We start from the raw sequence: 23,505 nt of genomic DNA on the forward strand, positions 1-23,505 counted from the left end.
CAGGTCTCTGTCAGACCCTAAACTCCTGGTTGGGACCACCATCCAGTACAGCTGCTACCCCGGCTTCATCCTGCAGGACGGCTCTACACTCACCTGCTACGGACGAGAGCCCGGAACCCCTGTCTGGACATCCAAATTGCCTCACTGTGTCTGTGAGTGTGTGTGTATGTGTGAGCGTGTGTGCGGGTGTGTGTGTATGTGTGAGCGTGTGTGCGTGTGCGGGTGTGTGTGTATGTGTGAGCGTGTGTGCGGGTGTGTGTGTATGTGTGTGCGCTCGTGCGTGCGGCCCTGGTAATAAATATTGCACAGGGCCCTGGTCAGAGTTTGTACTACAGTAATGTTTCCCCAGGACAGGAGGCTGCTTGTCGCCCGTCATTCAGTGTGTATTATAAACCTCAACAGTTCTCTCTCCTGTAGACCTGGTGCTCATTTTAATAGCGTTTGATGTTGCAGAGCTAATCTGTGATGGGCACTTGATCTCTGGCAGAGACGACTCCACAGGGGTTGGCTCTTTCTTTGTAATTCTAACACCGCTCCTAGCCTGTTTGTGTTCACGGTTATTAAAGTGTGTGTGTGTGTGCGTGTGTGTGTGTGTGTGTGTGTGTGTGTGTGTGTGTGTGTGTGTGTGTGTGTGTGTGTGTGTGTGTGTGTGTGTGTGTGTGTGTGTGTGTGCGTGTGCGTACGTGCGGGCGTGCATTACAGCTTCATCCTCCTTTCTGCCTTCTCATGGCTATTAATCTGTGTGTGCGTTTGATATGCTAATGCAGTGTGCAGATCAGGCCCTGGCCACCTGGAAGAGGGGGCGGAGATTACCCATGAGTCATTGTAGCTCGGCTTGAGGCTGTCAGACCAGGAGGGGAAGCTGTCAATCAACCATCCTACCTTCCCTCCCTCCCTGTCAGTCTGTCTGTTTGCGTGTGACTCACACCTCCTTAGAACCAGTGTTCTCCAACCCTCTCCTCCAGTACACCACACTGCTCCACTTAGTTGAGCTATTTCACTTCTAGCAATGATTCAACTGGTCAAGCGCTTGATGATTGTTAAGCAGATGATTGTTGACCTCTCTCTCTCCCTCCCTTTCCCTCTCTCTCCCTCCCTCTCTCTCCCTCCCTCCCTTTCTCTCTCTCCCTCCCTCTCTCTCCCCCTCTCTCTCTCTCCCTCCCTCTCTCTCTCCCTCTCTCTCTCTGCCTCTCCCTCCCCCCTCCCTCTCTCTCTCTCTCACCCTCTCTCTCTCTCTTTCCATCCCTCTCTCTCTTCCTCCCTTCCTCCCTCTCTCTCCCCCCTCTCTCTCCCTCCCTCCCTCCCTCCCTCCCTCTCTCTCTCACTCCCTCTCTCTCACTCCATCTCGCCCTCCTCCCTTTTGCTCTCTCTTTCTCTCACTCTCTCACTCTCATCTCTCTCACTCCATCTTTCTCACTCCCTTTTGCCCTCTCTCTCTCTCTCTCTCTCACTCCATCACGCCCTCCTCCCTTTTGCCCTCTCTCTCTCTCTCTCTCTCTCTCTCTCTCTCACTCCATCTCACCCTACACCCTTTCGCTCTCTCTCCCTCCCTCTCTCCAGCGGAGGAATCTGTTTCCTGTGAGAACCCTGGTCTTCCTGACAACGGATACCAGGTCCTGTCCAAGCGTCTCTACCTGCCCGGCGAGTCGCTCACCTTCGTCTGTTACCAAGGTTATGAGCTCATCGGCGAGGTCGCCATCAAGTGTATTCTGGGAAATCCGTCATTTTGGAGCGGACCACTCCCTCTGTGCAGGGGTGAGACCCAGCTGCCATGCACCCACATACCACCCCTGCAGACCTGCATGGAAGGGAACATTCCTCACCATGACTTTCCACATAAACACTGATGTAGCCATTGGTGCTTGTTTTCGTAATGATATTTCAGTATGTCCCTCTGCATGCAGCTCTAGGCATCCAGGTTGGTAGTTCCTCCTCTCTGTAGCTGACAAAGATTGCTGGGCTGTGGTCAGAAGTAGTGTAACTATATAAGGAATGAATGGACGCAGCACTAGACATACACTACATGACCAAAAGTATGTGGACACCGGCTCGTCAAACATCTAATTCCAAAATCATGGGCATTAATATGGAGTTGGTCCCCCCTTTGCCGCTATAACAATCTCAACTCTTCTGGGAAGGTTTACCACTAGATGTTGGAACATTGCTGCAGGGATTTGCTTCCATTCAGCCACAAGAGCATCAGGAAGGTCGAGCACTGATGTTGGGCGATTAGGCCTGGCTCGCAGTCGGCATTCCAATTCATCCCAAAGGTGTTCAATTTGGATTCAAGTCAGGGCTCTATGCAGGCCAGTCAAGTTCTTCCTCACCGATCTCAACAAACCATTTCTGTATGGACCTGGCTTTATGCATGGGGATATTGTCATGCTGAAACAGGAATTGGCCTTCCCCAAGTTGTTGCCACAAAGTTGGAAGCACAGAATCATCTAGAATATCATTGTATGCTGTAGGGTTAAGATTTCCCTTCACTGGAACTAAGGGGCTCGAACCATAAAAAAACAGCCCCAGACCATTATTCCTCCTTCACCAGACTTTCCAGGTGTCACTATGCATTGGGGCAGGTCGCGTTCTCCTGGCATCCGCCAAACCCAGATTTTATACACCTGTCAGCAACGAGTGTGGGTGAAATGGCCGTATCCACTCATTTGAAGGGGTGTCCACATACTTGTGTATTTATATAGTGTACCTGCCACCAGTGCTATGATATACCTTACCTAACCTGTCAATGTCTGAAAGAATTTCTGATGTCTTGCAGACAACCATGACTGCTTTGGCAACCATGCTTTGGAAGGTGAGTCTGTCTGTCTTTCTGACTCTGTGAGCCTGCCTGTCTATCTGTCTGTGTCTGTTTTTCTGTATATTTTTCTGTCTTTGTCTGTCTGTCTATCTGTTAAATCAGATCTTTATTTGTACATACATTAGTGGCTTAAAGTGATGATTCTCCAGTACTTTTGTATACTTTTTAGCTAGTAGTTCTGAAAGTAGTGCTCACAAGCCAAAAGTGTTCCCCAAACATTGCATACTACATCATATATGTGCAGATTCAGTGCCTTGCGAAAGTATTCGGCCCCCTTGAACTTTGCGACCTTTTGCCACATTTCAGGCTTCAAACATAAAGATATAAAACTGTATTTTTTTGTGAAGAATCAACAGCAAGTGGGACACAATCATGAAGTGGAACGACATTTATTGGATATTTCAAACTTTTTTAACAAATCAAAAACTGAAAAATTGGGCGTGCAAAATTATTCAGCCCCCTTAAGTTAATACTTTGTAGCACCACCTTTTGCTGCGATTACAGCTGTAAGTCGCTTGGGGTATGTCTCTATCAGTTTTGCACATCGAGAGACTGAAATTTTTTCGCATTCCTCCTTGCAAAACAGCTCGAGCTCAGTGAGGTTGGATGGAGAGCATTTATGAACAGCAGTTTTCAGTTCTTTCCACAGATTCTCGATTGGATTCAGGTCTGGACTTTGACTTGGCCATTCTAACACCTGGATATGTTTATTTTTGAACCATACCATTGTAGATTTTGCTTTATGTTTTGGATCATTGTCTTGTTGGAAGACAATGACAACGTCCTGTATTTGGCTCAATCCATCTTCCCATCAATTTTAACCATCTTCCCTGTCCCTGCTGAAGAAAAGCAGGCCCAAACCATGATGCTGCCACCACCATGTTTGACAGTGGGGATGGTGTGTTCAGGGTGATGAGCTGTGTTGCTTTTACGCCAAACATAACGTTTTGCATTGTTGCCAAAAAGTTCAATTTTGGTTTCATCTGACCAGAGCACCTTCTTCCACATGTTTGGTGTGTCTCCCAGGTGGCTTGTGGCAAACTTTAAACAACACATTTTATGGATATCTTTAAGAAATGGCTTTCTTCTTGCCACTCTTCCATAAAGGCCAGATTTGTGCAATATACGACTGATTGTTGTCCTATGGACAGAGTCTCCCACCTCAGCTGTAGATCTCTGCAGTTCATCCAGAGTGATCATGGGCCTCTTGGCTGCATCTCTGATCAGTCTTCTCCTTGTATGAGCTGGAAGTTTAGAGGGACGGCCAGGTCTTGGTAGATTTGCAGTGGTCTGATACTCCTACCATTTCAATATTATCGCTTGTACAGTGCTCCTTGGGATGTTTAAAGCTTGGGAAATCTTTTTGTATCCAAAATTGTTGTTGATTCTTCACAAAAAAATACATTTTTATATCTTTATGTTTGAAGCCTGAAATGTGGCAAAAGGTCGCAAAGTTCAAGGGGGCCGAATACTTTCGCAAGGCATTGTATGTGCACCACCTCATTGCTTTCTCTCTCTCTCGCTCTGCTATGTGTGCATCTTGCTAGCTATCACTCATATGGCGAGGGGCTGAAGCTCATTGGTTAAACTCAAATTACTAAGGGGCTGTCCACGTGAGGGGAAGTGTAGGGAAAATGGCCCAGCACAGCTTCCAGAAAAACAGATGCTTTCAAACTAGGGATTTTGTGGCAGGTAAGACACTAATTCTGCTGATAGATTATGCTTCACATTGGCACATCCAGTCCAAAGCGGAAGGTTTAAATACTTATTAGTTGCCAGAGTTCCGGAGCATGTCTTTAATCAACTACTATCCAGTCTGCACTATTCTTCCTAATTACCTGTACTCTTGGATCATTCTTGATTATTTTTATAATGATTTTTTTAAATGACAGTCAAAATTATGTTTTTTATGAAATTGGATGATATTTGAAGGAAACCAGATAAAAGTAGAATGACTAAAGTATGAGAAATGACTGTTGTTTCGACATTGATGATACAATTACTTGTCCCCTCCCCTATGTCAAACACTTGGATATATTAAGGGGACAAGGTGACATCACTTTAACTCTAATTCTAATACACCAATGGTACCATGATGTTTTCTTACTTAATTTAAATAAGCACCGCCTTGTAACCAACATTGGAGAAGCCGTTTGCAGAGGGGCGTGGTTTATATAGCTAGTTACCCTATTAATCTATGGCAAATATCATTATATGTTTCCCCTTGGCGCCGGAGGAGATGGCTGCCGTTTTACTGGCTCCTAACCAATTGTGCTATTGTGTGTGTTTTTTTGTGTTATTTGTAACTTATTATTGTACGTAATGTTTCTGCCACCTTCTCTTCTGACCGAAAAGAGCTTCTGGATATCAGAACAGGGATTACTCACCTCGTACTGGACAAAGAGTTTTTCTTTAACGAGTCGGACATGAAGGATTTACATCACACCGGACAAGGCCCAAATCCCCGTCATTCGCATGAAAAAGAGACGGAGATATAGGGGAGGTCGGGGTGCCTTGTAAGAATCCGACGGCGAGTGGGTAACACACCTCTACCATCAGTCCTATTAGCCAACGTGTAATCATTGGATAATAAACTGGATGAGCTCCATTCAAGCCTATCCGACCAACGGACATTAAAAACTGTAATATCTTATGTTTCATGAGTCGTGGCTTAATGATGACATGGATAACATACAGCTGGCTGGGGTTTCCGTGCATCGGCAAGATGCTCTAGACCACCTTTACTCCACACACAGAAACGCGTACAAAGCTCTCCCTTGCCCATTTGGCAAATCTGACCATAACTCTATCCTCCTGATTCTTGCTTACAAGCAAAAGCTAAAGCAGGAAGTACCAGTGACTTGCTCAATACGGAAGTGGTCAGACGACGCAGATGCTAAGCTACAGGACTGTTTTGCTAGCACAGACTGGAATATGTTCCGGATTCTTCCGATGGCATTGAGGAGTACACCACATCAATGACTGGCTTCATCAATAAGTGCATCGATGACCGCGTCTCCACAGTGACCGTACGTACATACCTCCACCAGAAGCCATGGATTTCAGGCAACAGCCACATTGAGCTAAAGGGTAGCTTTCAAGGAGCGGGACTCTAACCCAGACACTTATAAGAAATCCCGCAATGCCTACTACAACGGCTCCAATGCTCGTCGGATGTGGCAGAGCTTAGTAACTATTGCGGACTACAAAGGGAAGCACAGCCACGAGCTGCCCAGTGACACGAGCCTACCAGACAAGCTAAATTACTTCTATGCGTCCTTCGAGGCAAGCAAAACTGAAATATGCATGAGAGCACCAGCTGTTCCGGATGACTGTGTGATCTAGCTCTCCGTAGCCAATGTGAGTAAGACCTTTGAACAGGTCAACATTCACAAGGCTGCAGGGCCAGACGGATTACCAGGACTTGTACTCCGAGCATGCACTGACCAACTGGCAGGTGTTTTCACTGACATTTTCAACCTGTCCCTGTCCGAGTCTGTAATACCGACATGTTTCAAGTAGACCACCATTGTCCCTGTGCCCAAGAACACCAAGGTAACCTGCCTAAATGACTACTGACCCGTATCATTGTAGCAATGAAGTGCTTTGAAAGGCCGGTCCTGGCTCAAATCAACACCACTATCCTAGAAACCCTAGACCCACTACAATTTGCATACAGCCCCAACAGATCTCTATTGCACTTCACACTGCCCTTTTCCCCCTGGACAAAAGGAACACCTATGTGAGAATGCTATTCATTGACTAAAACCTATTTCCCCCCCCCAGGAGACTGAAAAGATTTGGCATTGGTCCTAGATCCGCAAAAGATTTTACAGCTGCACCATCGAGAGCATCCTGACGGGTTGCATCACTGCCTGGTATGGCAACTGCTCGGCCTTCGACCGCAAGGCACTACAGAGGTAGTGCGTACAGCCCAGTACATCACTGGGGCCAAGCTTCCTGCCATCCAGGACCTCTATACCAGGTGGTGTCAGAGGGAGGCCCTAAAAATCATCAAAGACTCCAGCCACCCTAGTCATAGACTGTTCTCTCTGCTATCGCACGGCAAGCGGTACCGGAGCGCCAAGTCTAGGTCCAAGAGGCTTCTAAACAGCTTCGACCCCCAAACCATAAGACTCCTGAACAGTGAATCAAATGGCTGCCCAGACTATTTGCACCTCCCCCCCCCTCTTAATTGTTATTTTTTAGGTATTTTCTTAAAATTGCATCGTTGATTAAGGGCTTGTAAGTAAGCATTTCACTGTAAGTTCTACACCTGTTGTATTCGGCGCATGTGACAAATAAAATTTGATTTCATTTGACTACAGCTCAGCTTTCAACACCATAGTGCCCTCAAAGCTCATCACTAAGCTAAGGACCCTGGGACTAAACGCCTCTCTCTACAACTGGATCCTTGACTTCCTGATGGGCCGCCCCCAGGTGGTAAGGGTAGGTAACAACACATCTGCCACGCTAATCCTCAACACGGGGGCCCCTCAGGGGTGCGTGTTCAGTCCACTCCTGTACTCCTTGTTCACTCATGGCTGCATGGCCAAGCACGACTCCAACAACATCATTAAGTTTTCAGACAAGACAACAGTGGTAGGTCTGATCACCGACAACGATGAGACATCATATAGTGAGGAGGTCAAAGACCTGGCAATGTGATGCCAGCATAAAAACCTCTCCCTCAACGTGATCAAGACAAAAGAGATGATCGGGGACTACAGCAAAAGGAGGGCCTAGCACGCCCACTTTCTCATCGACAGAGCTGTAGTGGAGCTGGTTGAGAGCTTCAAGTTCCTTGGTGTCCAAACTATCATGGTCCAAACACACCAAGACCGTCATGAAGAGGGCATGACAATGTCTATTCCCCCTCAGGAGACTGAAAAGATTTGGCATGTGTCCTCAGATCTTTAAAAAAAATCTACAGCTGCACCCTTGAGAGTATCTTGACTGGTTGCATCACCGCCTGTTATGGCAACTGCTTGGCCTATTACCTCAATTGCTTATACTAACCTGTGACCTCGCACATTGACTCTGTACCGGTACCCCCTTGTATATAGCCTCGTTACTGTTATTTTATTGTTGCTCTTTAATTGTGTTGTTTTTTCTATTTTCTTCTTGATTTAAAAAAATGTCAACTTCAGTTTATTTAGTAAATACTTTCCTAAAACTTCTTATGGCTGGCGGCAGTATTGAGTAGCTTGGATGTATAAGGTGCCCAGAGTAAACTGCCTACTACTCAGGCCCAGTTGCTAATATATGCATATATGCATATTATTAATGATGTTTTAATGTTTTAATGATGTCTGTGAGTATATCATAACTCATATGGCAGGCAAAAACATGAAAAAATCCAACCAGGTCCCGAAATCTGAGGTTTGTAGTTTTTCAACTCTTTGCCTATCGAATATACAGTGTCTATGGGGTCAAATTGCACTTCCTACGCCTTCCACTAGATGTCAACAGTCTTTAGAACCTTGTTTGATGCTTCTACTGTGAATGAGGAGGGAATGGGAGCTGAATGAGTCAGTGGTCTGGCAGAGTGGCATGAGCTGACCACTCGCATTCACGTGAGAGTTAGCTTGAGTTCCATTGCATTTCTGAACACAAAGGAATTCTCCGGTTGGAACATTATTGAAGATTTATGATAAAAACATCCTAAAAATTGATTCTATACCTCGTTTTGACATGTTCCCACGGACTGTAACGTAACTTTTTGACTTTTCGTCTGCTAAGCAATCATGAATTTGGATTACTGCGCTAAACGCGCGAACAAAAAGGGGGTATTTGGACATAAATTATGGACTTTATCGAACAAATCAAACATTTATCGTGGAACTGGGATTCCTGAAAGTGCATTCTGATGAAGATCATCAAATGTAAGTGAATATTTATAACGCTATTTCTGACTTCTGTTGACTCCAACATGGAGGATATCTGTATGGCTTGATTTGTTGTCTGAGCGCTGTACTCAGATTATTGCATGGTTTGCTTTTTCCGTAAAGTTTTTAAAAATCTGACACAGCAGTTGCATTAAGGAGAAGTATATTTCTAATTCTGTGCATAACACTTCTATCTTTATATTAAAGTTTATGATGAGTATTTCTGTAAATTGATGTGGCTCTCTGCAAAATCACCGTATGTTTTGGAACTATTAAACATAATGTGCCAATGTAAACTCAGATTTTTGTATATAAATATGAGCTTTATCGAACAAAACATACATATATTGTGTAACATGAAGTCCTTTGAGTGTCATCTGATGAAGATCATCAAAGGTTAGTGATTAATTTATTTCTATCTCTGCTTTTTGTGACTCCTCTCTTTGGCTGGAAAAATGGCTGTGTTTTTCTGTGACTAGGTGCTGACCTAACATAATCGTTTGGTGTGCTTTCACTGTAAAGCCTTTTTGAAATCGGACACTGGGTGGGATTAACAACAAGTTTATCTTTAAAATGGTGTAAATTACTTCTATGTTTGAGGAACTTTAATTGTGAGATTTCTGTTGTTTTGAATTTGGCGCCCTGCACTTTCACTGACTGTTGTCATATCGATCCCGTTAGCGGGATCTAAGCCATAAGAATTAACACATGTTTGTCTTAACTGCATTGTTTAAGGGCTTGTAAGTAGCATTGTATTCAGCACATGTGACAAATACAATTAGATTTTTTATTTGATCTGTGTCTGGTATTAGCTAGTTACTGGCCAGCTAGGTCTTCAGCCAGCATGGAACTAAAGGGGGGAAGGGTTGTTCAAAACTCAGACACAGCTGTCAAGTCAACACATCCGTTAGTGCTGCTATAAACCACATCACAAGAGACATGCCAAAAGGGAGATGTTTATAAAAATAAATCATATAATTAATGCAATTTCAATGTTGTTTGTGTTGCTTTGTATATCACCGAATTTGCTTGAGATGATTTTACAGCAACACTGCTCACTGCATCCAAGTTGCTTGATATAGGCCTTTCAGAGCTGTCAGACAAGGCGAGCTCATAAATGTAAGCTCCCCGGCCACTCAGCCTGACTTTTCAAACTTCCTGGTAGTTAGAAATGATAGAAAGGTACTTTTCAGAATGGCTGTTCAGGATCTTTAAAGGATTGATGGCATTAGATTTGAGTATTTGTGGCCTCCATTTACAAACAAATTGACCTAAAACATTTCATTGATGTTAGAATCATTGATGTTAGTATCATTGATGTTACAACTCCTACTGGTGGCACAGTGTAATTATAATGGTAAAACACATGTAAAGCCATTTACCTTTAGGATGGGAAGATGTACCCAAATACATTTAAATAAATACAAATCTAGAAAAATGAAGTAACATTTTTCCAAAATGCCATGCTCAAATGCCAAGGTGAACGACCCCTTTGTTAATTGTCTGATTAGCTTTTATATTTTCTGCCTTTGTAATGCTCTATTATGACCACCTTTTCACTGGGACTGAACTGAAGTTATCTCTCTTCCTCTTTCCCTTTTGCTTTCATGCTCTCCCCTTACCTATCTTCTCCTTCCCTTTCTCCATCTCTTCCCTCCCCTCCAGTTGCGGAAGCAGCTGCCGGGTCAGGTATGGATGGAGGTAACATGGCATTGGCTATCTTCATCCTTGTACTTTTGCTCTCCGTGCTGCTGGGAGGAGCCTATGTCTACGTCACACGGTAAGACTACACTCCCTATCACCTCAAAACACCTCTACACACCAGTGGACCTGTTCAACACAGTGACCTATTTAGATTATCATTGGATCAATTGAAGTAGCAAATACTGCTTTCATTTTTTAAAACATATAATATAATCCCATTTGTTGCCCAGTGAATGGGCGTCCCTGAACTCTACTTACTTGAATACACTGGAGCTGAATATTTTGTATTCAATTCCATTTCAAAACAGTATTGTTCATCAATGGTCATATGGAAACTCTATGACAATTGAATAAACACAAACTGCCCGGGCTACCTTCCCATCTGACTGTGCAACCTTGGTTACGGTTGAATAGCATATGTCACAAGGTTACAGAACATTCAGATGGAAATGTATTGTGAAGAACAGACATTATTCTGTCATGTAGAAAAGGGAATCTTGTCAGCTGCTCTACGTGTGACAATTCTATCTTCAACATTCCAAAGATTCACCTCATTAAATAGGCTCCAAATTAATGAGGCAAGTGACTCACATGAGAACAGTAATATTATTTATCCTGCTCAGTTCTCTCTCTCTGCTCATGGAAACAGTGGTGTCATTATTTATTTTTGTCCTGACACCCTGCTGTTCCTCTCTTGGCCACCAGGTGTCGCTACAACTCCAACCTGCGGCTGCCACTCATTCACCCACACCCCTACAGCCAGATCACAGTGGAGAGTGAGTTTGACAACCCACTCTACGAGACAGGAGGGGTGAGGAAGTATACACACACACACACACACAAACATAGTCATTGTATGAGACAGGAGGGTATTTAATACTGGGCTCTGCAGTGGCACAGCGGTCTAAGGTACTGCATGTCAGTGCTAGAGGCATCACTACAGACCCAGGTTCGATTCCAGCCTGTATCACAACCGGTCTTGATTGGGAGTCCCATAGGGCGGCCCACAATTGGCCCAGCGTCGTTGGGGTTTGGCCGGGGTAGGCTGTCATTGTAAATAAGAATTTGTTCTTAACTGACTTGCCTAGTTAAATAATACAAATATAACAACTCTTTCTCTCCCTCTCTCAGGACACCCGTGAATATGAGGTATCAATATGATGACTTTCTCAACTGTCAGAATCCCAAAATGAAGAAGCTTCCACTCCCTACCCTTTCTCCTCCTCAGTCCCACCAAAAAGGAAGTGATGTAAATACAGACTGACTATAGATCTGCCCCCTTCCCCCCATGACCCTGTCCTCCAATCACAGAAAGAGGAAACAGCGAGAGGAAAAAGAGAGGAGAGGGGGAGAAAATAGGAAGAGAGGACAGGAGATACTGGGTGTCTCTCTATTCTTACTACCATTCTCTGAGCATGGTTGGAGTCCAAATCAAAGTATGCGAAATGGGGTGCGTAATTTGCTTGTAAACATTTCGAAGTGTGCATCAACGCAAGCTTCAACTGAAATATTCCCAGGATTGTTGACGCAATCACATAAAAAACAACGCAACATTTCTTGAAATAAATGGCGGCTGGTTTTGAGCTGAACCGAGAGAAAATGAACTCCGACTTTGGAATGAAAAGTTGCCCACTCACATCTCATATGTTGCCTGGCTACAATATTTTATCTTGATCTTGTTCATTTTGGCATATTTAACTGCCTAGAATATCCACTGTAGTAGTGTGCAGACTGCAGGCTAACTGATGAAGAATTGGTAGCTAACTTTAGCTAGCTACTGTTATCCACAAAGAATTCGTAGCTAATGTTGGCCATCCACCCTTCATAACATTTAGTTTTAGTTTTTTTTGTACAACTAGCTGGCTAGCTAGATTAATACGATTCACATATAGCTAGCTGATAATTACAAGCTTGGGTTTGCTTTATGTAGTTCGTGTTTTGTCTGTATTGGTCAAAGTTAATACAATAGAACGGGAGTGCGCAGTGCTTCTCAAATGTACATTTGTATGCATTCTCCACACTCTCGTCCTCACAAGAATGTACTCAAGAGAACGTTCTCGGAGAACGAACTCGGAGCATGAGAGTGTGGAGCATGGCAGCAGCATATTGAGAAACACCCACTGTGAACAGGGCTGCAGGCGTTGGGAGATAAAGAGACAAACACTATTTACTCATGTGTCTACTATTAGCTATCAAATACAGGGACAGAGGGAGGGACAGAGCGGAAGGAATAGGTGGGGAGAGAGGGAGACAGAAGGAGGATGATGGGTGAGAGGTATGGAAGGGGTGGCAGAGAGAGGAGAGGATAGAAGCAAAGGGAACTAAAGTATTGGTACATGAATGGGGTCTATTGAGATGTAAAACGTAGGGGTAAATTGGCACCTTAGAATCTGTCAGAGGAAGTGAGATTACTATCTCTTCCTGTCTGGGCCCCATTTTCCTCCATTTCTAAGGCCTTGTCTTAGAACAGTATGTAGTACTGGTTTTACCATAGTAACTGACCTTCCATGTGCAAGCTCAACCAACCATAACTACAGCAGAAAAGACCGGCACCAGATGATGTATTTATTTTGATGTAAGTGTGATGTTTTTTGCAGATTAATTCATGTACATTTTCATTTTGAGAAGAAAAAAATAAAATATGTACCATGTTACTGATTTCCTGAAATAAATGGTCAAATAAAAAGTATAATAGAATATTTCTAAAAAAAAACAAAAAAAACACTTGTCTTTGTCATCTGTTATTTCTTCGAGAGCTGGGGAAGATCCGGTGACACCCTGGCTGTGTCACACCTACAAGAGCTAGAAACAGTCACAACAGTCACTACGCATAACATGGAACAATTGTTTTACACTTGGAACATGAAGAAAAGAACATGTCTCTCCATTCTGGCTAATTCAACAGTACATCCATAATGTCCCACACATGCTGTATCTTAATACTCCTTCACAGGCTCCGTTTCTGGGAGCACTACCTGGTAGGTAAAACAACTTATTTTTATCTATTGTGCAATCTCTGCCTCTCACACACTCCAGTGGTGACATAGTTTCTGTTTCTGTTGAAACTGGTTTGCTTTTGTACAGACCCATCAGTGTTGTCTTCCACTGACCTCAAAACACAACAGCCTCAAAAACACAGTTACGACTTCATGTTTCAGTACTTATTGTTACTACCTGTTTTTGCAAATAGAAAGTTACTGTTGCAAAAACAGTTATTTTCTTAGCAGCAAAGATTTGAAAACAAGTGGGTGCTATCGTTCTTAGGGTGTATGTTTGTGTGTGTGATTAACCAATAAAACAGCTGAATAGAGTGGGGGTCAGACTCACAGAAAGACCTATGTTTTCAGTGTGTGTGTGTGTATGCGTAAAGGCAGGGGTGACTGTTATGGGTGTAAGATGGCACAGTGATGTCATCTGTTGGTAAATGTTCATTACTGCAACTCTTTGTGATCTACTGAACAAGACTGGTTACTCGCTTCAATGCCTCTGTCTCGTCATTTAACATTCAAACAGTGACTGAGCATTGCAACCAAAAGCAGTCACAAGAAGCATACAAAAATAGATGCTATACCCTCAGAACTGGAGCAAGTATATGAGTTATGTGTTCCTAAAGGTGCACTATGCATAAATTGCTCTGTCATTTCCTGGTTGCACAAATTCTAATAGGTCACCTAATTTCAGTTTGTGACCAAACAAGCAAGTATAATATAGAGAATCATTGTACCATCTAAACAACTGTGAAACATATTTTCGATAATCAAAAATATTGTATTTTCAGCTGTTTGAAGTTGGCGTACAAAACTGAAAAACTCAAGAACAGGGAAGCATAGAAATAGTGCACATAGAATAACAGATCTACCACTTCTTAGACATGCTTTAAATGAGAATGAAAGATATATATATATAACTCGCTTTTCTATGTGAATTTGGTAGGGTCGCCCCAAAAGTGACATATTGCAGCTTTAATTATGGGTTAGTGTCAGGGGAGATTTGTCATTTGAATTAAATTAAAGTCATCATGGAAGTTGCAATGGTCCCACTGGGCACACACTAGTTGAATCAACATTGTTTCCAAGTCATTGCAATGTAATTACGTTGAACCAATGTGGAATTGAAGTTGAATTGACATTGTGCCCAGTGGGGTGACTTCTGTCCTCTCTAGCATGGAGATAAAAACAGAATAAGGCCTACTGGGTCAGAGAAATCAGTCCTGACAATGCTTCAACCTCTCCTCTCTTTTCTAACTACTTCATTCTTCCTTCCGTCCCCATCAACTCACTCTGTTCTGCACTGTGCTTCACACTCAAACTAGAACACCACAGTTCAGCTTCCTCTTCCGTCCGTTAAGGTACAGAAAACATTCTCTCTCTCTCTCTCTCTTTTTATGTTAACAGATTGTGTACTTTGTTTTCCTTTTCTTGCATGTTTGTGTCTTTCAACTGTCGTCCTTTTCTCACTCTGTCCCCTCCACCTTCCCTCTCTCTCTGAGTACGTTGGTCTATCTGTATATCTGTGTTCTATTTCTGACTGTGATTACTGGAGTGACAGCGAAGGTTCTAGAATCCCAGATAAGACCATAAAAAGTTTGCATTTCATATTTACTGAGACAGGCACTGACTTGGGGAATAATAATATAGTTGTAACTCTGCTGCAACACCGAGCGTGACCAGACAAGAGGTTTGTTTGAATCCCCTGCATTACCCTTATCTTTGATATTTGCATCATGATCCCACAAACAAAGTTTTCCATTTACGTCATGAAAAGATTTGACCTGTGCAGGAATAGGCCCTGGGTGTGTTTGTAGTAAGATTTCTGTAGTAAATCAAAAAACATTTCCAGGCTGTTGCAGAGATACAGTATGAGGAGGAAGTGGACATTTTTAAGAACCTGCCAGACCAGTTCCTCTCAGATAAACACATGATTGTTCTGCAGTGCTCCCAGCAGAGAGAGAGTTTTTATGAAGCTCAAAACAATAGTGTTTAAATATGAGATGCACAATTTCCTGTCCCTCTTGTTTCTCTCCCTCTATTCCAGAAAGTACCTCTCTACCTTTACTTCAACAAGGTCAGTCTCACTGAAACTTAAAATCTGTTCTACAAAAAAAACCTGGTTAAAATAGCAGCACACACAGTTGGCCTCCTGCCCATGACCAAGAGACCATGACCAAGCATAACCATCTCCATCAGTGATGCGTGTGTCAGCACGGAGGGTGTTAACAGGGCTCCTGATCCTGGGTGGAATCTCCACCCTGACCCAGTTCCTGCGTTTCTGTCTACCCTGCCGGCAGCCATCCCAGGGTGCGGGCGAACCTGTGACCGTGCTGGTCCGGGACGGGTGGAGGGTCAGTTCTGACATTCCCCTGGTGTTTGTGGGAGGGGTGCCTCGCTCCGGGACCACCCTGATGAGGTATGACAAGAGAAAGGAGGAGGAGAGTACTTATTTACTAGTATTTACCAATGTACTGGACTTGTATTAGTCTGACACTCAATATGGTTATATACTGTATGTATTTACCTCTGTACCCTGTCATTTTGATCTCCGTCTTATTTCCCACACTGTGTAGGGCCATGCTGGACGCCCACCCTGCGGTGCGGTGTGGGGAGGAGACGAGGGTCGTGCCCAGGATACTGGGCCTTAAGCTGGGCTGGGCTGCTGAGAAGGAGGGGGTCAGCACCAAGGTCCTGGACCGAGCGGTCACTGCCTTCCTCCTTCAAATCATAGCAGGACATGGGGAGCCAGCACCTCTACTCTGCAATAAAGACCCCTTTACATTGAAGAGTGCTAAGTACCTCGCTCACCTTTTTCCCAAGTAGGTCTGACTTACTTTACTATACACACACACCTCCATCACGAGACACATATACTCTTAGAAAAGAAGGTGCAATCTAGAACCTAAAATAGTTCTTCAGCTGACCCAATAGGATAACCATTTGATAGCCCTTCTTGGGTTCCAGGTAGAACCCTTTTGGTTCCAAGTAGAACCTTTTGGGGTTCCATGTAGAACCCTTTCCACAGAGGTCTACATGGAACCTAAAATGATTCTCCCTGGAACCAAGAAAGGGTTTTACCTGGAACCAAAAAGGATTCTACAAAGGGTTCTCCTATTGGGACAGATGAAGAACCGTTTTAGGTTCTAGATGTAACCTTTTTTTATGAGAGTGTACACTAACCCAAAAGCCTCTGTCACCTCACATAAGGGTGTGATCGAGTGTGGCTTTTCACATGCTGACCCATGTGAGCCATATAGACAGTACAACTCATTAGTGAGTCACTAGGCAGCCTGGTTACCTCCTACAGAAGAGAACACATCGTATGACTGTTTACCAGAGGTCAAAGTCCTGACAGAACAGGACATAACTGATATACTTTTTCACTGACTCCGCCTCCTCTCCAGGCCTGAAACCAGGGTTAGGTAGGATTATGAGTAGTGCGGTGGAAAGTTGTAATGTACTTTCTCCTCAACTTTTCTCTCCCTCCTCTATCCCGCCATACCTCTACGTCCTTCCTCTCTCTCTTTCTACAGCTCTAAGTTCCTGCTGATGCTGAGAGATGGCCGAGCGGCGGTGTACTCTATGATTTCGCGTCGCGTGACGATCGGTGGCTTTGACCTCTCCAGCTATAGGGACTGCTTGGCCAAGTGGAGCCGAGCTACACAGACCATGCTGACACAGTGCACTCAGGTGTGTGTGTATCTGTTTAGGCAAGCGGAGAGTGGTGCCTGACGTGTGTGTGTGCATGCAGTGCATCTGTGCCTGCATCTGTGTGAGTGTGCGTCTTTGTGTGTGTGTGTTTAGGTGGAAAGTGATGACCAACCATGTGTGTGTGTGTGTGTGTGTGTGTGTGTGTGTGTGTGTGTGTGTGTGTGTGTGTGTAGGTGGGCAGTAAGAGGTGCCTGGCTGTGAGGTATGAGAGGCTGGTCCTCCACCCTCGCTCCACCCTGCAGACAGTGCTAAAGTTCCTGGGTCTGCCGTGGCACGAGGGGGTTCTGCACCATGAAGAGGCTATAGGAAAACCTGGAGGAGTCTCACTGTCAAAGTGTGTATCAGTGAATATCAGAGAAGATGACAAGGCTATGCTACATCACAAAGACTCAGAGGAGTCTTGCTGTTTTGGTGTGTGTTTATTCATGTGTGTTTGTGTCACAGAACGGAACGGTCCACAGACCAGGTGATGAGGCCAGTGAACTTAGACGCTCTGACTCGGTGGGTAGGTCACATGCCCCCAGACGTAATGGCAGACATGGACGCTATCGCCCCCATGCTGGGGAGACTAGGCTACGACCCCAGAGCCAACCCACCTAACTACGGACAGTCTGACCCACAGTTCCTCAACAACACACAAAGGGTACGGACACACACACACACAGGTTTTTGCTGATGTAAACCTTATGTCCTCTCTCTGTAGCTTCTGAGGGGAGACTTTAAAACTCCTCTAGCAAGCCTACATCAGAAAGGACATCCTCTGGTGAGTCTAACAGAAAAACCACCTGTCCTCAATGTCTAGGCGACTGCTGATTGACTGTTTTTAGTATAGAACTGATAAGTGTTGGTTCTGTCTACATCCTTCTTTAGATGTCCATGAAAGGTTCACAGACAGAGAGGTGACAAGGTCAGCGCCTGGAACAACGGTCACCGCTGACCTATGACCCCTGATTATCCTCTCAGAGAAGACAACAGCATCAACCAAAAGGCTGGTGGCTAAGCACCAAGCACAGTCAGAGGGCATAACCATGCATGTGCTCTAGACCTCATTGATAGGAAGAAGTGATGTACAATGGAGAAAAGTATATTATATTGTTTTTTTTACATTTCAAAAATGTGTTTACTTACCTGAATAGGTTTTCCCACTGCCTCCATTTTTTTGGGGTCCTTACAAAAACAAAATAATGGCCAATCTTCACTATATTTTTGGTGATATCAAAGTGCTGCCAGCAGCCATGTGGATGAATGGATGAATGGAGACAAGGGAAAAAATAGGCTCTTTGAGAATCCAAGAATGAATTACTTACACAATCGTCTCTAACATGTAGGCTCAGCATTCCTGAACAATCCAATTACAAGTCAGAATGTTGAATAAACTTATTTTTAACTTACTTTACCTGTTGACTGCTGATTTTGTCCTTATGTAGGAGGTAATCTGAGACAAAATATCCACACACGTTATTAGCCAGACTTTCAGTAAGCTGGTCTGTATATGGTTGGTATTTCTGGATAAAATTTTCAATACTGATGTAATTCGCAGGTTACAAACACTTGCACAATATGACTGAGCCTAACCAAACCACAACTGATTGAGAGGTAACTGAGCCTAACCAAACCCCAGCTGAATGAGAGGTAACTGAGCCTAACCAAACCCCAGCTGAATGAGAGGTAACTGAGCCTAACCAAACCCCAGCTGATTGAGAGGTAACTGAGCCTAACCAAACCCCAGCTGATTGAGAGGTAACTGAGCCTAACCAAACCCCAGCTGATTGAGAGGTAACTGAGCCTAACCAAACCCCAGCTGATTGAGAGGTAACTGAGCCTAACCAAACCACAGCTGATTGCATGCATGCTTCAGTCGATTATGTTCGGTTACATTCGGCTATTGCTGACATATTGTGCATCACATGCTATGCGTAAAGAGATTGAAAATACAAGTGACAGAACCCACAAGCACCACAAAAAGTTGTCTAAACAACCCTTTGTTGTGGATATCCCATCTTGGAATGTAACATCCAATCAAAATTAGCGGACAATTCAAACCGTCTTTGCAATACAAAATTCTCCAGACCTCCAAGAGAGGTGTGACAATGATGTGATTTTGGAGGTATGGCAACCATAAACCAGTAGACGTGTTCCTATAGAAATGTCCTGATGGCGCATGAAGCCGGAAGTATTTGAATTTGAAGCATGCCATATAGCTGAATGGGGATGAATGGCACCAAACGATTGCTAAGAATCTTGGTGAATGTGGACATAACTAGCAAAGGATCATGTAAAGGATCGATGTAATCATTTTCATCCTGCCTGGGAGAGTCAACCTTAATGTCTATGGCAAGAAGGCGAAATCCACCTCATAGCCTGCAGGCCCGTGATTGATATGTCAGCACATGGTCCTGTGGGACAACAAATGTAGTAGTCAGAATGGATCACTATTTAACTAAATATCTTGATTTGTAGCAAACTTTAAAATAATTCATAGTGGGCATCGAACTTCATCATAATAATCTAATTTTATAGCCCAAAATGAGCGTCCCTCTCAAAAAACTGTCAGTTTTGGCAATTGAGATTTAGATAAGCTTTCTAGGGCAGAGCAGGGCTTTTGGCACCACTAGATTGCTATGCAGTAGCCAACCAGTCGAGCTTGTGACTTCACGTTCCAAATAGGACACTGGGGTCCTCATTGCAACACGAGACTAGCTAGATATAGGCTGGTTGATGTTAGGATAAGGAGTCTTTTATAAGGAGGTGGGAATTGGGGAAAGACTGCCTGTTTGTGTAGAATTGATCCATGCTGTAAATAAATTCTATTAAATCAATGTTATGACCTAAAATAAACTGTCCAATCCCTGTTACATTCTTCTTTGCTTTCTTTGATTCAAAAACTGTTCCCTGGTTGATCTCCTACACCTACACTAACTACACTGCTGCTTGAAAATGTAGCAAAACTGTAGGTTTTACTGCAGCAAGAGTGGTCCTGGGTAAAAAGTAAATAAAAAAAGCTTGTTACTTGTAAGTGTTCCAAAAAGAACATTATTTGTCGTTTTACCTAAACATGCAAACTCCATCAGATAGAAGTCAAAGCAAGAAGTGTATTGGGTTAGTCATTTTTTGTTAAATATAACAGAACAGATTAACTGGATTGACAATCACTCTCAGGGGACGGGTTGACAAAAATAACTGACTGAAAGATCCCTTAATAACCTACTAATATGACTGCATTGAGGCATATGTCACTGTGATTCTATGGCTATATGCACCCAAAGTTTTGCATGCCCACCCACCAACGAATTTCTGGCTCCGTCACTGTTTCTGATATAAATTCATAACTATCTAAAACACAATCCGATTTTACGAGCTGTCAAGGTTAATACTGCGACATCTGTGACTGGATTCGCTTTGACTGCTCAGCGCGTTGCTAGAGAACGTCGACTCACTCTTTTTGCACATTTCTACCTCCGCGAATGTACGACTTATTTTATATGACCATTCTTACACAATTTCTTAAAAATTAGACATTCATATAGAACATTTGGAATGTCATACACGTCGTGGAGTTAGTCCATTTTATCCACAATCCATATGGTTAAGGATACTTTTTGAAAATCCGCAGTTTATAGTTCCATATGGTGTAATGGTGGAGGGATACGTAACCGGCAATGTATAAATAACACAGCCCTTTGTTTGAGATAACAGACTCGTTTCCTGAAGACTCAAGAGCAGCGCCGTTGATAATTTGTTTGTAAGTAGGTTATTATCCAAAATGAGCATTAATGACAACATGTTTCACAGAGACCCTTAGTTCAGCGTAATGTTAATTGGTAGTTCATTGTTGTTCCTATTATTGGGGATGTACGAATATACTATTTTTTTGGGGGGGGGGTGTACGAGTAGACGACGACGATAGACGAGCTAACTTTCTGGTAGCTTTAGCTAACTACAGTTATTTACTCAGTTAGCTGGCTGGATATGGTCTTGGCCAGCTTCCTAACAAGCTAAAACGACGCGCTCAACAGTAGTCATTGGATAACCCTTCAATTAAGCTAGATATTGATATAGATGGAGGGGAAGGCTAACGTTAACAGTGGGTATGTTTTTGTAAATGCAATCTGGAGTGCCTGTGTTCTCTGGGTGTTCGTAAATTCAGAGTTTTGTCAGATTGTCCGTTCGTAAATTCAGAGCGTTTCGCTCACGGAGCGAGGATTAGGGTTGATCAGAGCGTTCTGGCATCACAACAGCTTGGGGGCTTGACTGCCAACTGGCTAACGTTGGCTAGCTTGCTAGCTACTTCCAGACACGAATGAGAACCCCCGCACTCTGACCATTTTACTCGACCTAGTAGAGCTGTTTAGGCTGTTCATGTTGTTTAGAGCATTGGTGACAAACGTTAACTGTGCTGCTACCAACTTGACTAATTACACGTTTTCGGCCAGGTTTTTAAACACCGGTAATATTCAAGTGTTGCCCGTTTGTAAATTCATCAGTTATTATGCGCTCTGGCATACTCAGACGAGTGCTCCTAAATAGGAGCATCCCGAAAAACATCGCACTCGAGACCTAAACCCAGCGATAATCCCGACTTGGTTTATCGGGCAGTAGTGGTAATATATGTTGCTGTAAAATGGTCGTAGGGGAGGTTCATTTATGAGAATATTACGTTTTGACTGCAAATTAGAACATCCCCATAGACTAAAATGGTCAGCTAGCTTGTCATTACCTCAGGACTCTACTAAGGTTTTATGACAAAATGACAGCCACTACGTGGAGCTTGTTCTAAAATGGTGGCACCTGAAGCAAACTGCTGTAAACGTCAGCTGAGTACTACCTCCAATGGGAGGAGCTTTGCTCTACCCTATTTGGAAGTTGACCCACTGCATCTCAGAATTGTTATGAATACTAGACTGGTACCTATAATGTGTATTTATAGTCTGGTTTATTTTACATTTTATTTTAGGTTTGAGTAGTTTAGTCTAACATGTTTCTCTTCCCCAGTGTCAAGATGCAGATCTTTGTAAAGACCTTAACTGGTAAGACCATCACACTGGAGGTGGAACCCAGTGACACCATCGAGAACGTTAAGGCCAAGATCCAGGACAAGGAGGGCATCCCCCCAGACCAGCAGCGTCTGATCTTTGCCGGCAAGCAGCTGGAAGATGGCCGCACCCTGTCCGACTACAACATCCAGAAGGAGTCCACCCTCCATCTTGTGCTCCGTCTGAGGGGAGGTATGCAGATCTTCGTTAAAACCCTGACTGGTAAGACCATCACCCTCGAGGTTGAGCCCAGTGACACCATCGAGAACGTCAAGGCCAAGATCCAGGACAAGGAGGGCATCCCCCCCAGACCAGCAGCGTCTGATCTTTGCCGGCAAGCAGCTGGAAGATGGCCGCACCCTGTCCGACTACAACATCCAGAAGGAGTCCACCCTCCATCTTGTGCTCCGTCTGAGGGGAGGTATGCAGATCTTCGTTAAAACCCTGACTGGTAAGACCATCACCCTCGAGGTTGAGCCCAGTGACACCATCGAGAACGTCAAGGCCAAGATCCAGGACAAGGAGGGCATCCCCCCAGACCAGCAGCGTCTGATCTTTGCCGGCAAGCAGCTGGAAGATGGCCGCACCCTGTCCGACTACAACATCCAGAAGGAGTCCACCCTCCATCTTGTGCTCCGTCTGAGGGGAGGTATGCAGATCTTCGTTAAAACCCTGACTGGTAAGACCATCACCCTCGAGGTTGAGCCCAGTGACACCATCGAGAACGTCAAGGCCAAGATCCAGGACAAGGAGGGCATCCCCCCAGACCAGCAGCGTCTGATCTTTGCCGGCAAGCAGCTGGAAGATGGCCGCACCCTGTCCGACTACAACATCCAGAAGGAGTCCACCCTTCACCTGGTCCTGCGTCTTCGTGGAGGCAACTAGTTCTATTCTTAACAATGTCACATCTTAACCCCAATTTCCCTCATCCCAAATTCCCTCCTAACCTCCAACCCCACCTTTTGAACTCACTCCAATCCCACCCCTGACTTCCCCTCCACCCTAATCCCCAGCTCTTTAAAAAAAAAAAATCAATAAATTTCAAGCATTCCTGATATTATCTGGTTGTTTTTTTTGTAGTAAAATATTTGCCTATTTCAATAGCACCTGGTTGTATTAGTTACATTTTTTTTCCATTTCTAATTTGAAGTATGACTGTCTCAGCGCATAACTACAACTGCCTCTATGTTAAACCTAATTTAAATACCTTTAGCTTTTAGTCTTTTAAGTGAATAACTATAAGGTCTTGATGTTAACTATAGGTGGTGCATTTGGAGGTATGATTTACAGTTGGAGTCAGAAGATTACATTCACTTCGGTTGGAGATATTAAAACTAGTTTCTCAAAACACCCCAAATTTCTCA

At 43.9% G+C, this 23,505-nt stretch overlaps 3 protein-coding genes across 7 annotated transcripts in view; all 3 read left to right on the forward strand.

The window, feature by feature from the left end:
* The window catches only part of LOC135518137 (seizure 6-like protein), a 91,416-nt gene extending 78,293 nt beyond the window's left edge, over window positions 1-13,123 (forward strand). The window contains exons 12-17 of the mRNA XM_064943050.1: window positions 1-152; window positions 1,561-1,755; window positions 2,774-2,809; window positions 10,369-10,483; window positions 11,113-11,218; window positions 11,539-13,123. The exon at window positions 1-152 is cut by the window's left edge and continues 40 nt beyond it. Of these exons, the coding sequence (XP_064799122.1) occupies window positions 1-152; window positions 1,561-1,755; window positions 2,774-2,809; window positions 10,369-10,483; window positions 11,113-11,218; window positions 11,539-11,568 (634 nt within the window). The 3' untranslated portion in view covers window positions 11,569-13,123. The remainder of the gene's footprint in view (window positions 153-1,560; window positions 1,756-2,773; window positions 2,810-10,368; window positions 10,484-11,112; window positions 11,219-11,538) is intronic.
* A 70-nt stretch (window positions 13,124-13,193) lies between these two features.
* Window positions 13,194-18,499, forward strand: tpst2 (tyrosylprotein sulfotransferase 2). 5 transcript variants are annotated; one of them, XR_010452115.1, is made up of 8 exons: window positions 13,194-13,385; window positions 15,442-15,471; window positions 15,594-15,813; window positions 15,971-16,216; window positions 16,931-17,087; window positions 17,282-17,442; window positions 17,553-17,871; window positions 17,979-18,499. XR_010452115.1 is itself a non-coding variant. In XM_064943052.1 (8 exons), the coding sequence occupies exons 1-8, from the start codon at window positions 13,334-13,336 to the stop codon at window positions 18,009-18,011; spliced, it is 1,098 nt and encodes a 365-aa protein (XP_064799124.1). In that variant the 5' UTR covers window positions 13,197-13,333; the 3' UTR covers window positions 18,012-18,499. The 5 variants fall into 5 exon arrangements, 4 of the variants coding, with proteins under 4 accessions (XP_064799124.1, XP_064799126.1, XP_064799127.1 ...); XM_064943052.1 differs by having other exon boundaries at window positions 13,197-13,385; window positions 17,553-17,751; XM_064943054.1 differs by adding an exon at window positions 14,720-14,755 and having other exon boundaries at window positions 13,367-13,385; window positions 15,442-15,813; window positions 17,553-17,751.
* Window positions 18,500-20,743: 2,244 nt separating this feature from the next.
* Window positions 20,744-23,196, forward strand: LOC135518140 (polyubiquitin-B-like). The gene is given in 3 exon segments (XM_064943057.1): window positions 20,744-20,850; window positions 22,101-22,443; window positions 22,445-23,196. Coding segments are annotated over 2 exon segments (918 nt in total). The 5' UTR covers window positions 20,744-20,850; window positions 22,101-22,107; the 3' UTR covers window positions 23,027-23,196.
* Window positions 23,197-23,505: the final 309 nt, after the last annotated feature.

The sequence above is a fragment of the Oncorhynchus masou genome, chromosome 28 (genome assembly GCF_036934945.1).
Source record: "Oncorhynchus masou masou isolate Uvic2021 chromosome 28, UVic_Omas_1.1, whole genome shotgun sequence".
Taxonomy (NCBI): domain Eukaryota; kingdom Metazoa; phylum Chordata; class Actinopteri; order Salmoniformes; family Salmonidae; genus Oncorhynchus; species Oncorhynchus masou.

What these genes read in the sequence shown, in the direction of transcription:
- tpst2 (XM_064943052.1), top strand. Translation starts at nt 13,334, where the DNA reads ATGCTGTATCTTAATACTCCTTCACAGGCTCCGTTTCTGGGAGCACTA. An exon ending in TCCGGGACCACCCTGATGAG is followed by an intron (nt 15,814 to 15,970) that starts GTATGACAAGAG and finishes CACACTGTGTAG; the next exon opens with GGCCATGCTGGACGCCCACC. An exon ending in TGCTGACACAGTGCACTCAG is followed by an intron (nt 17,088 to 17,281) that starts GTGTGTGTGTAT and finishes GTGTGTGTGTAG; the next exon opens with GTGGGCAGTAAGAGGTGCCT.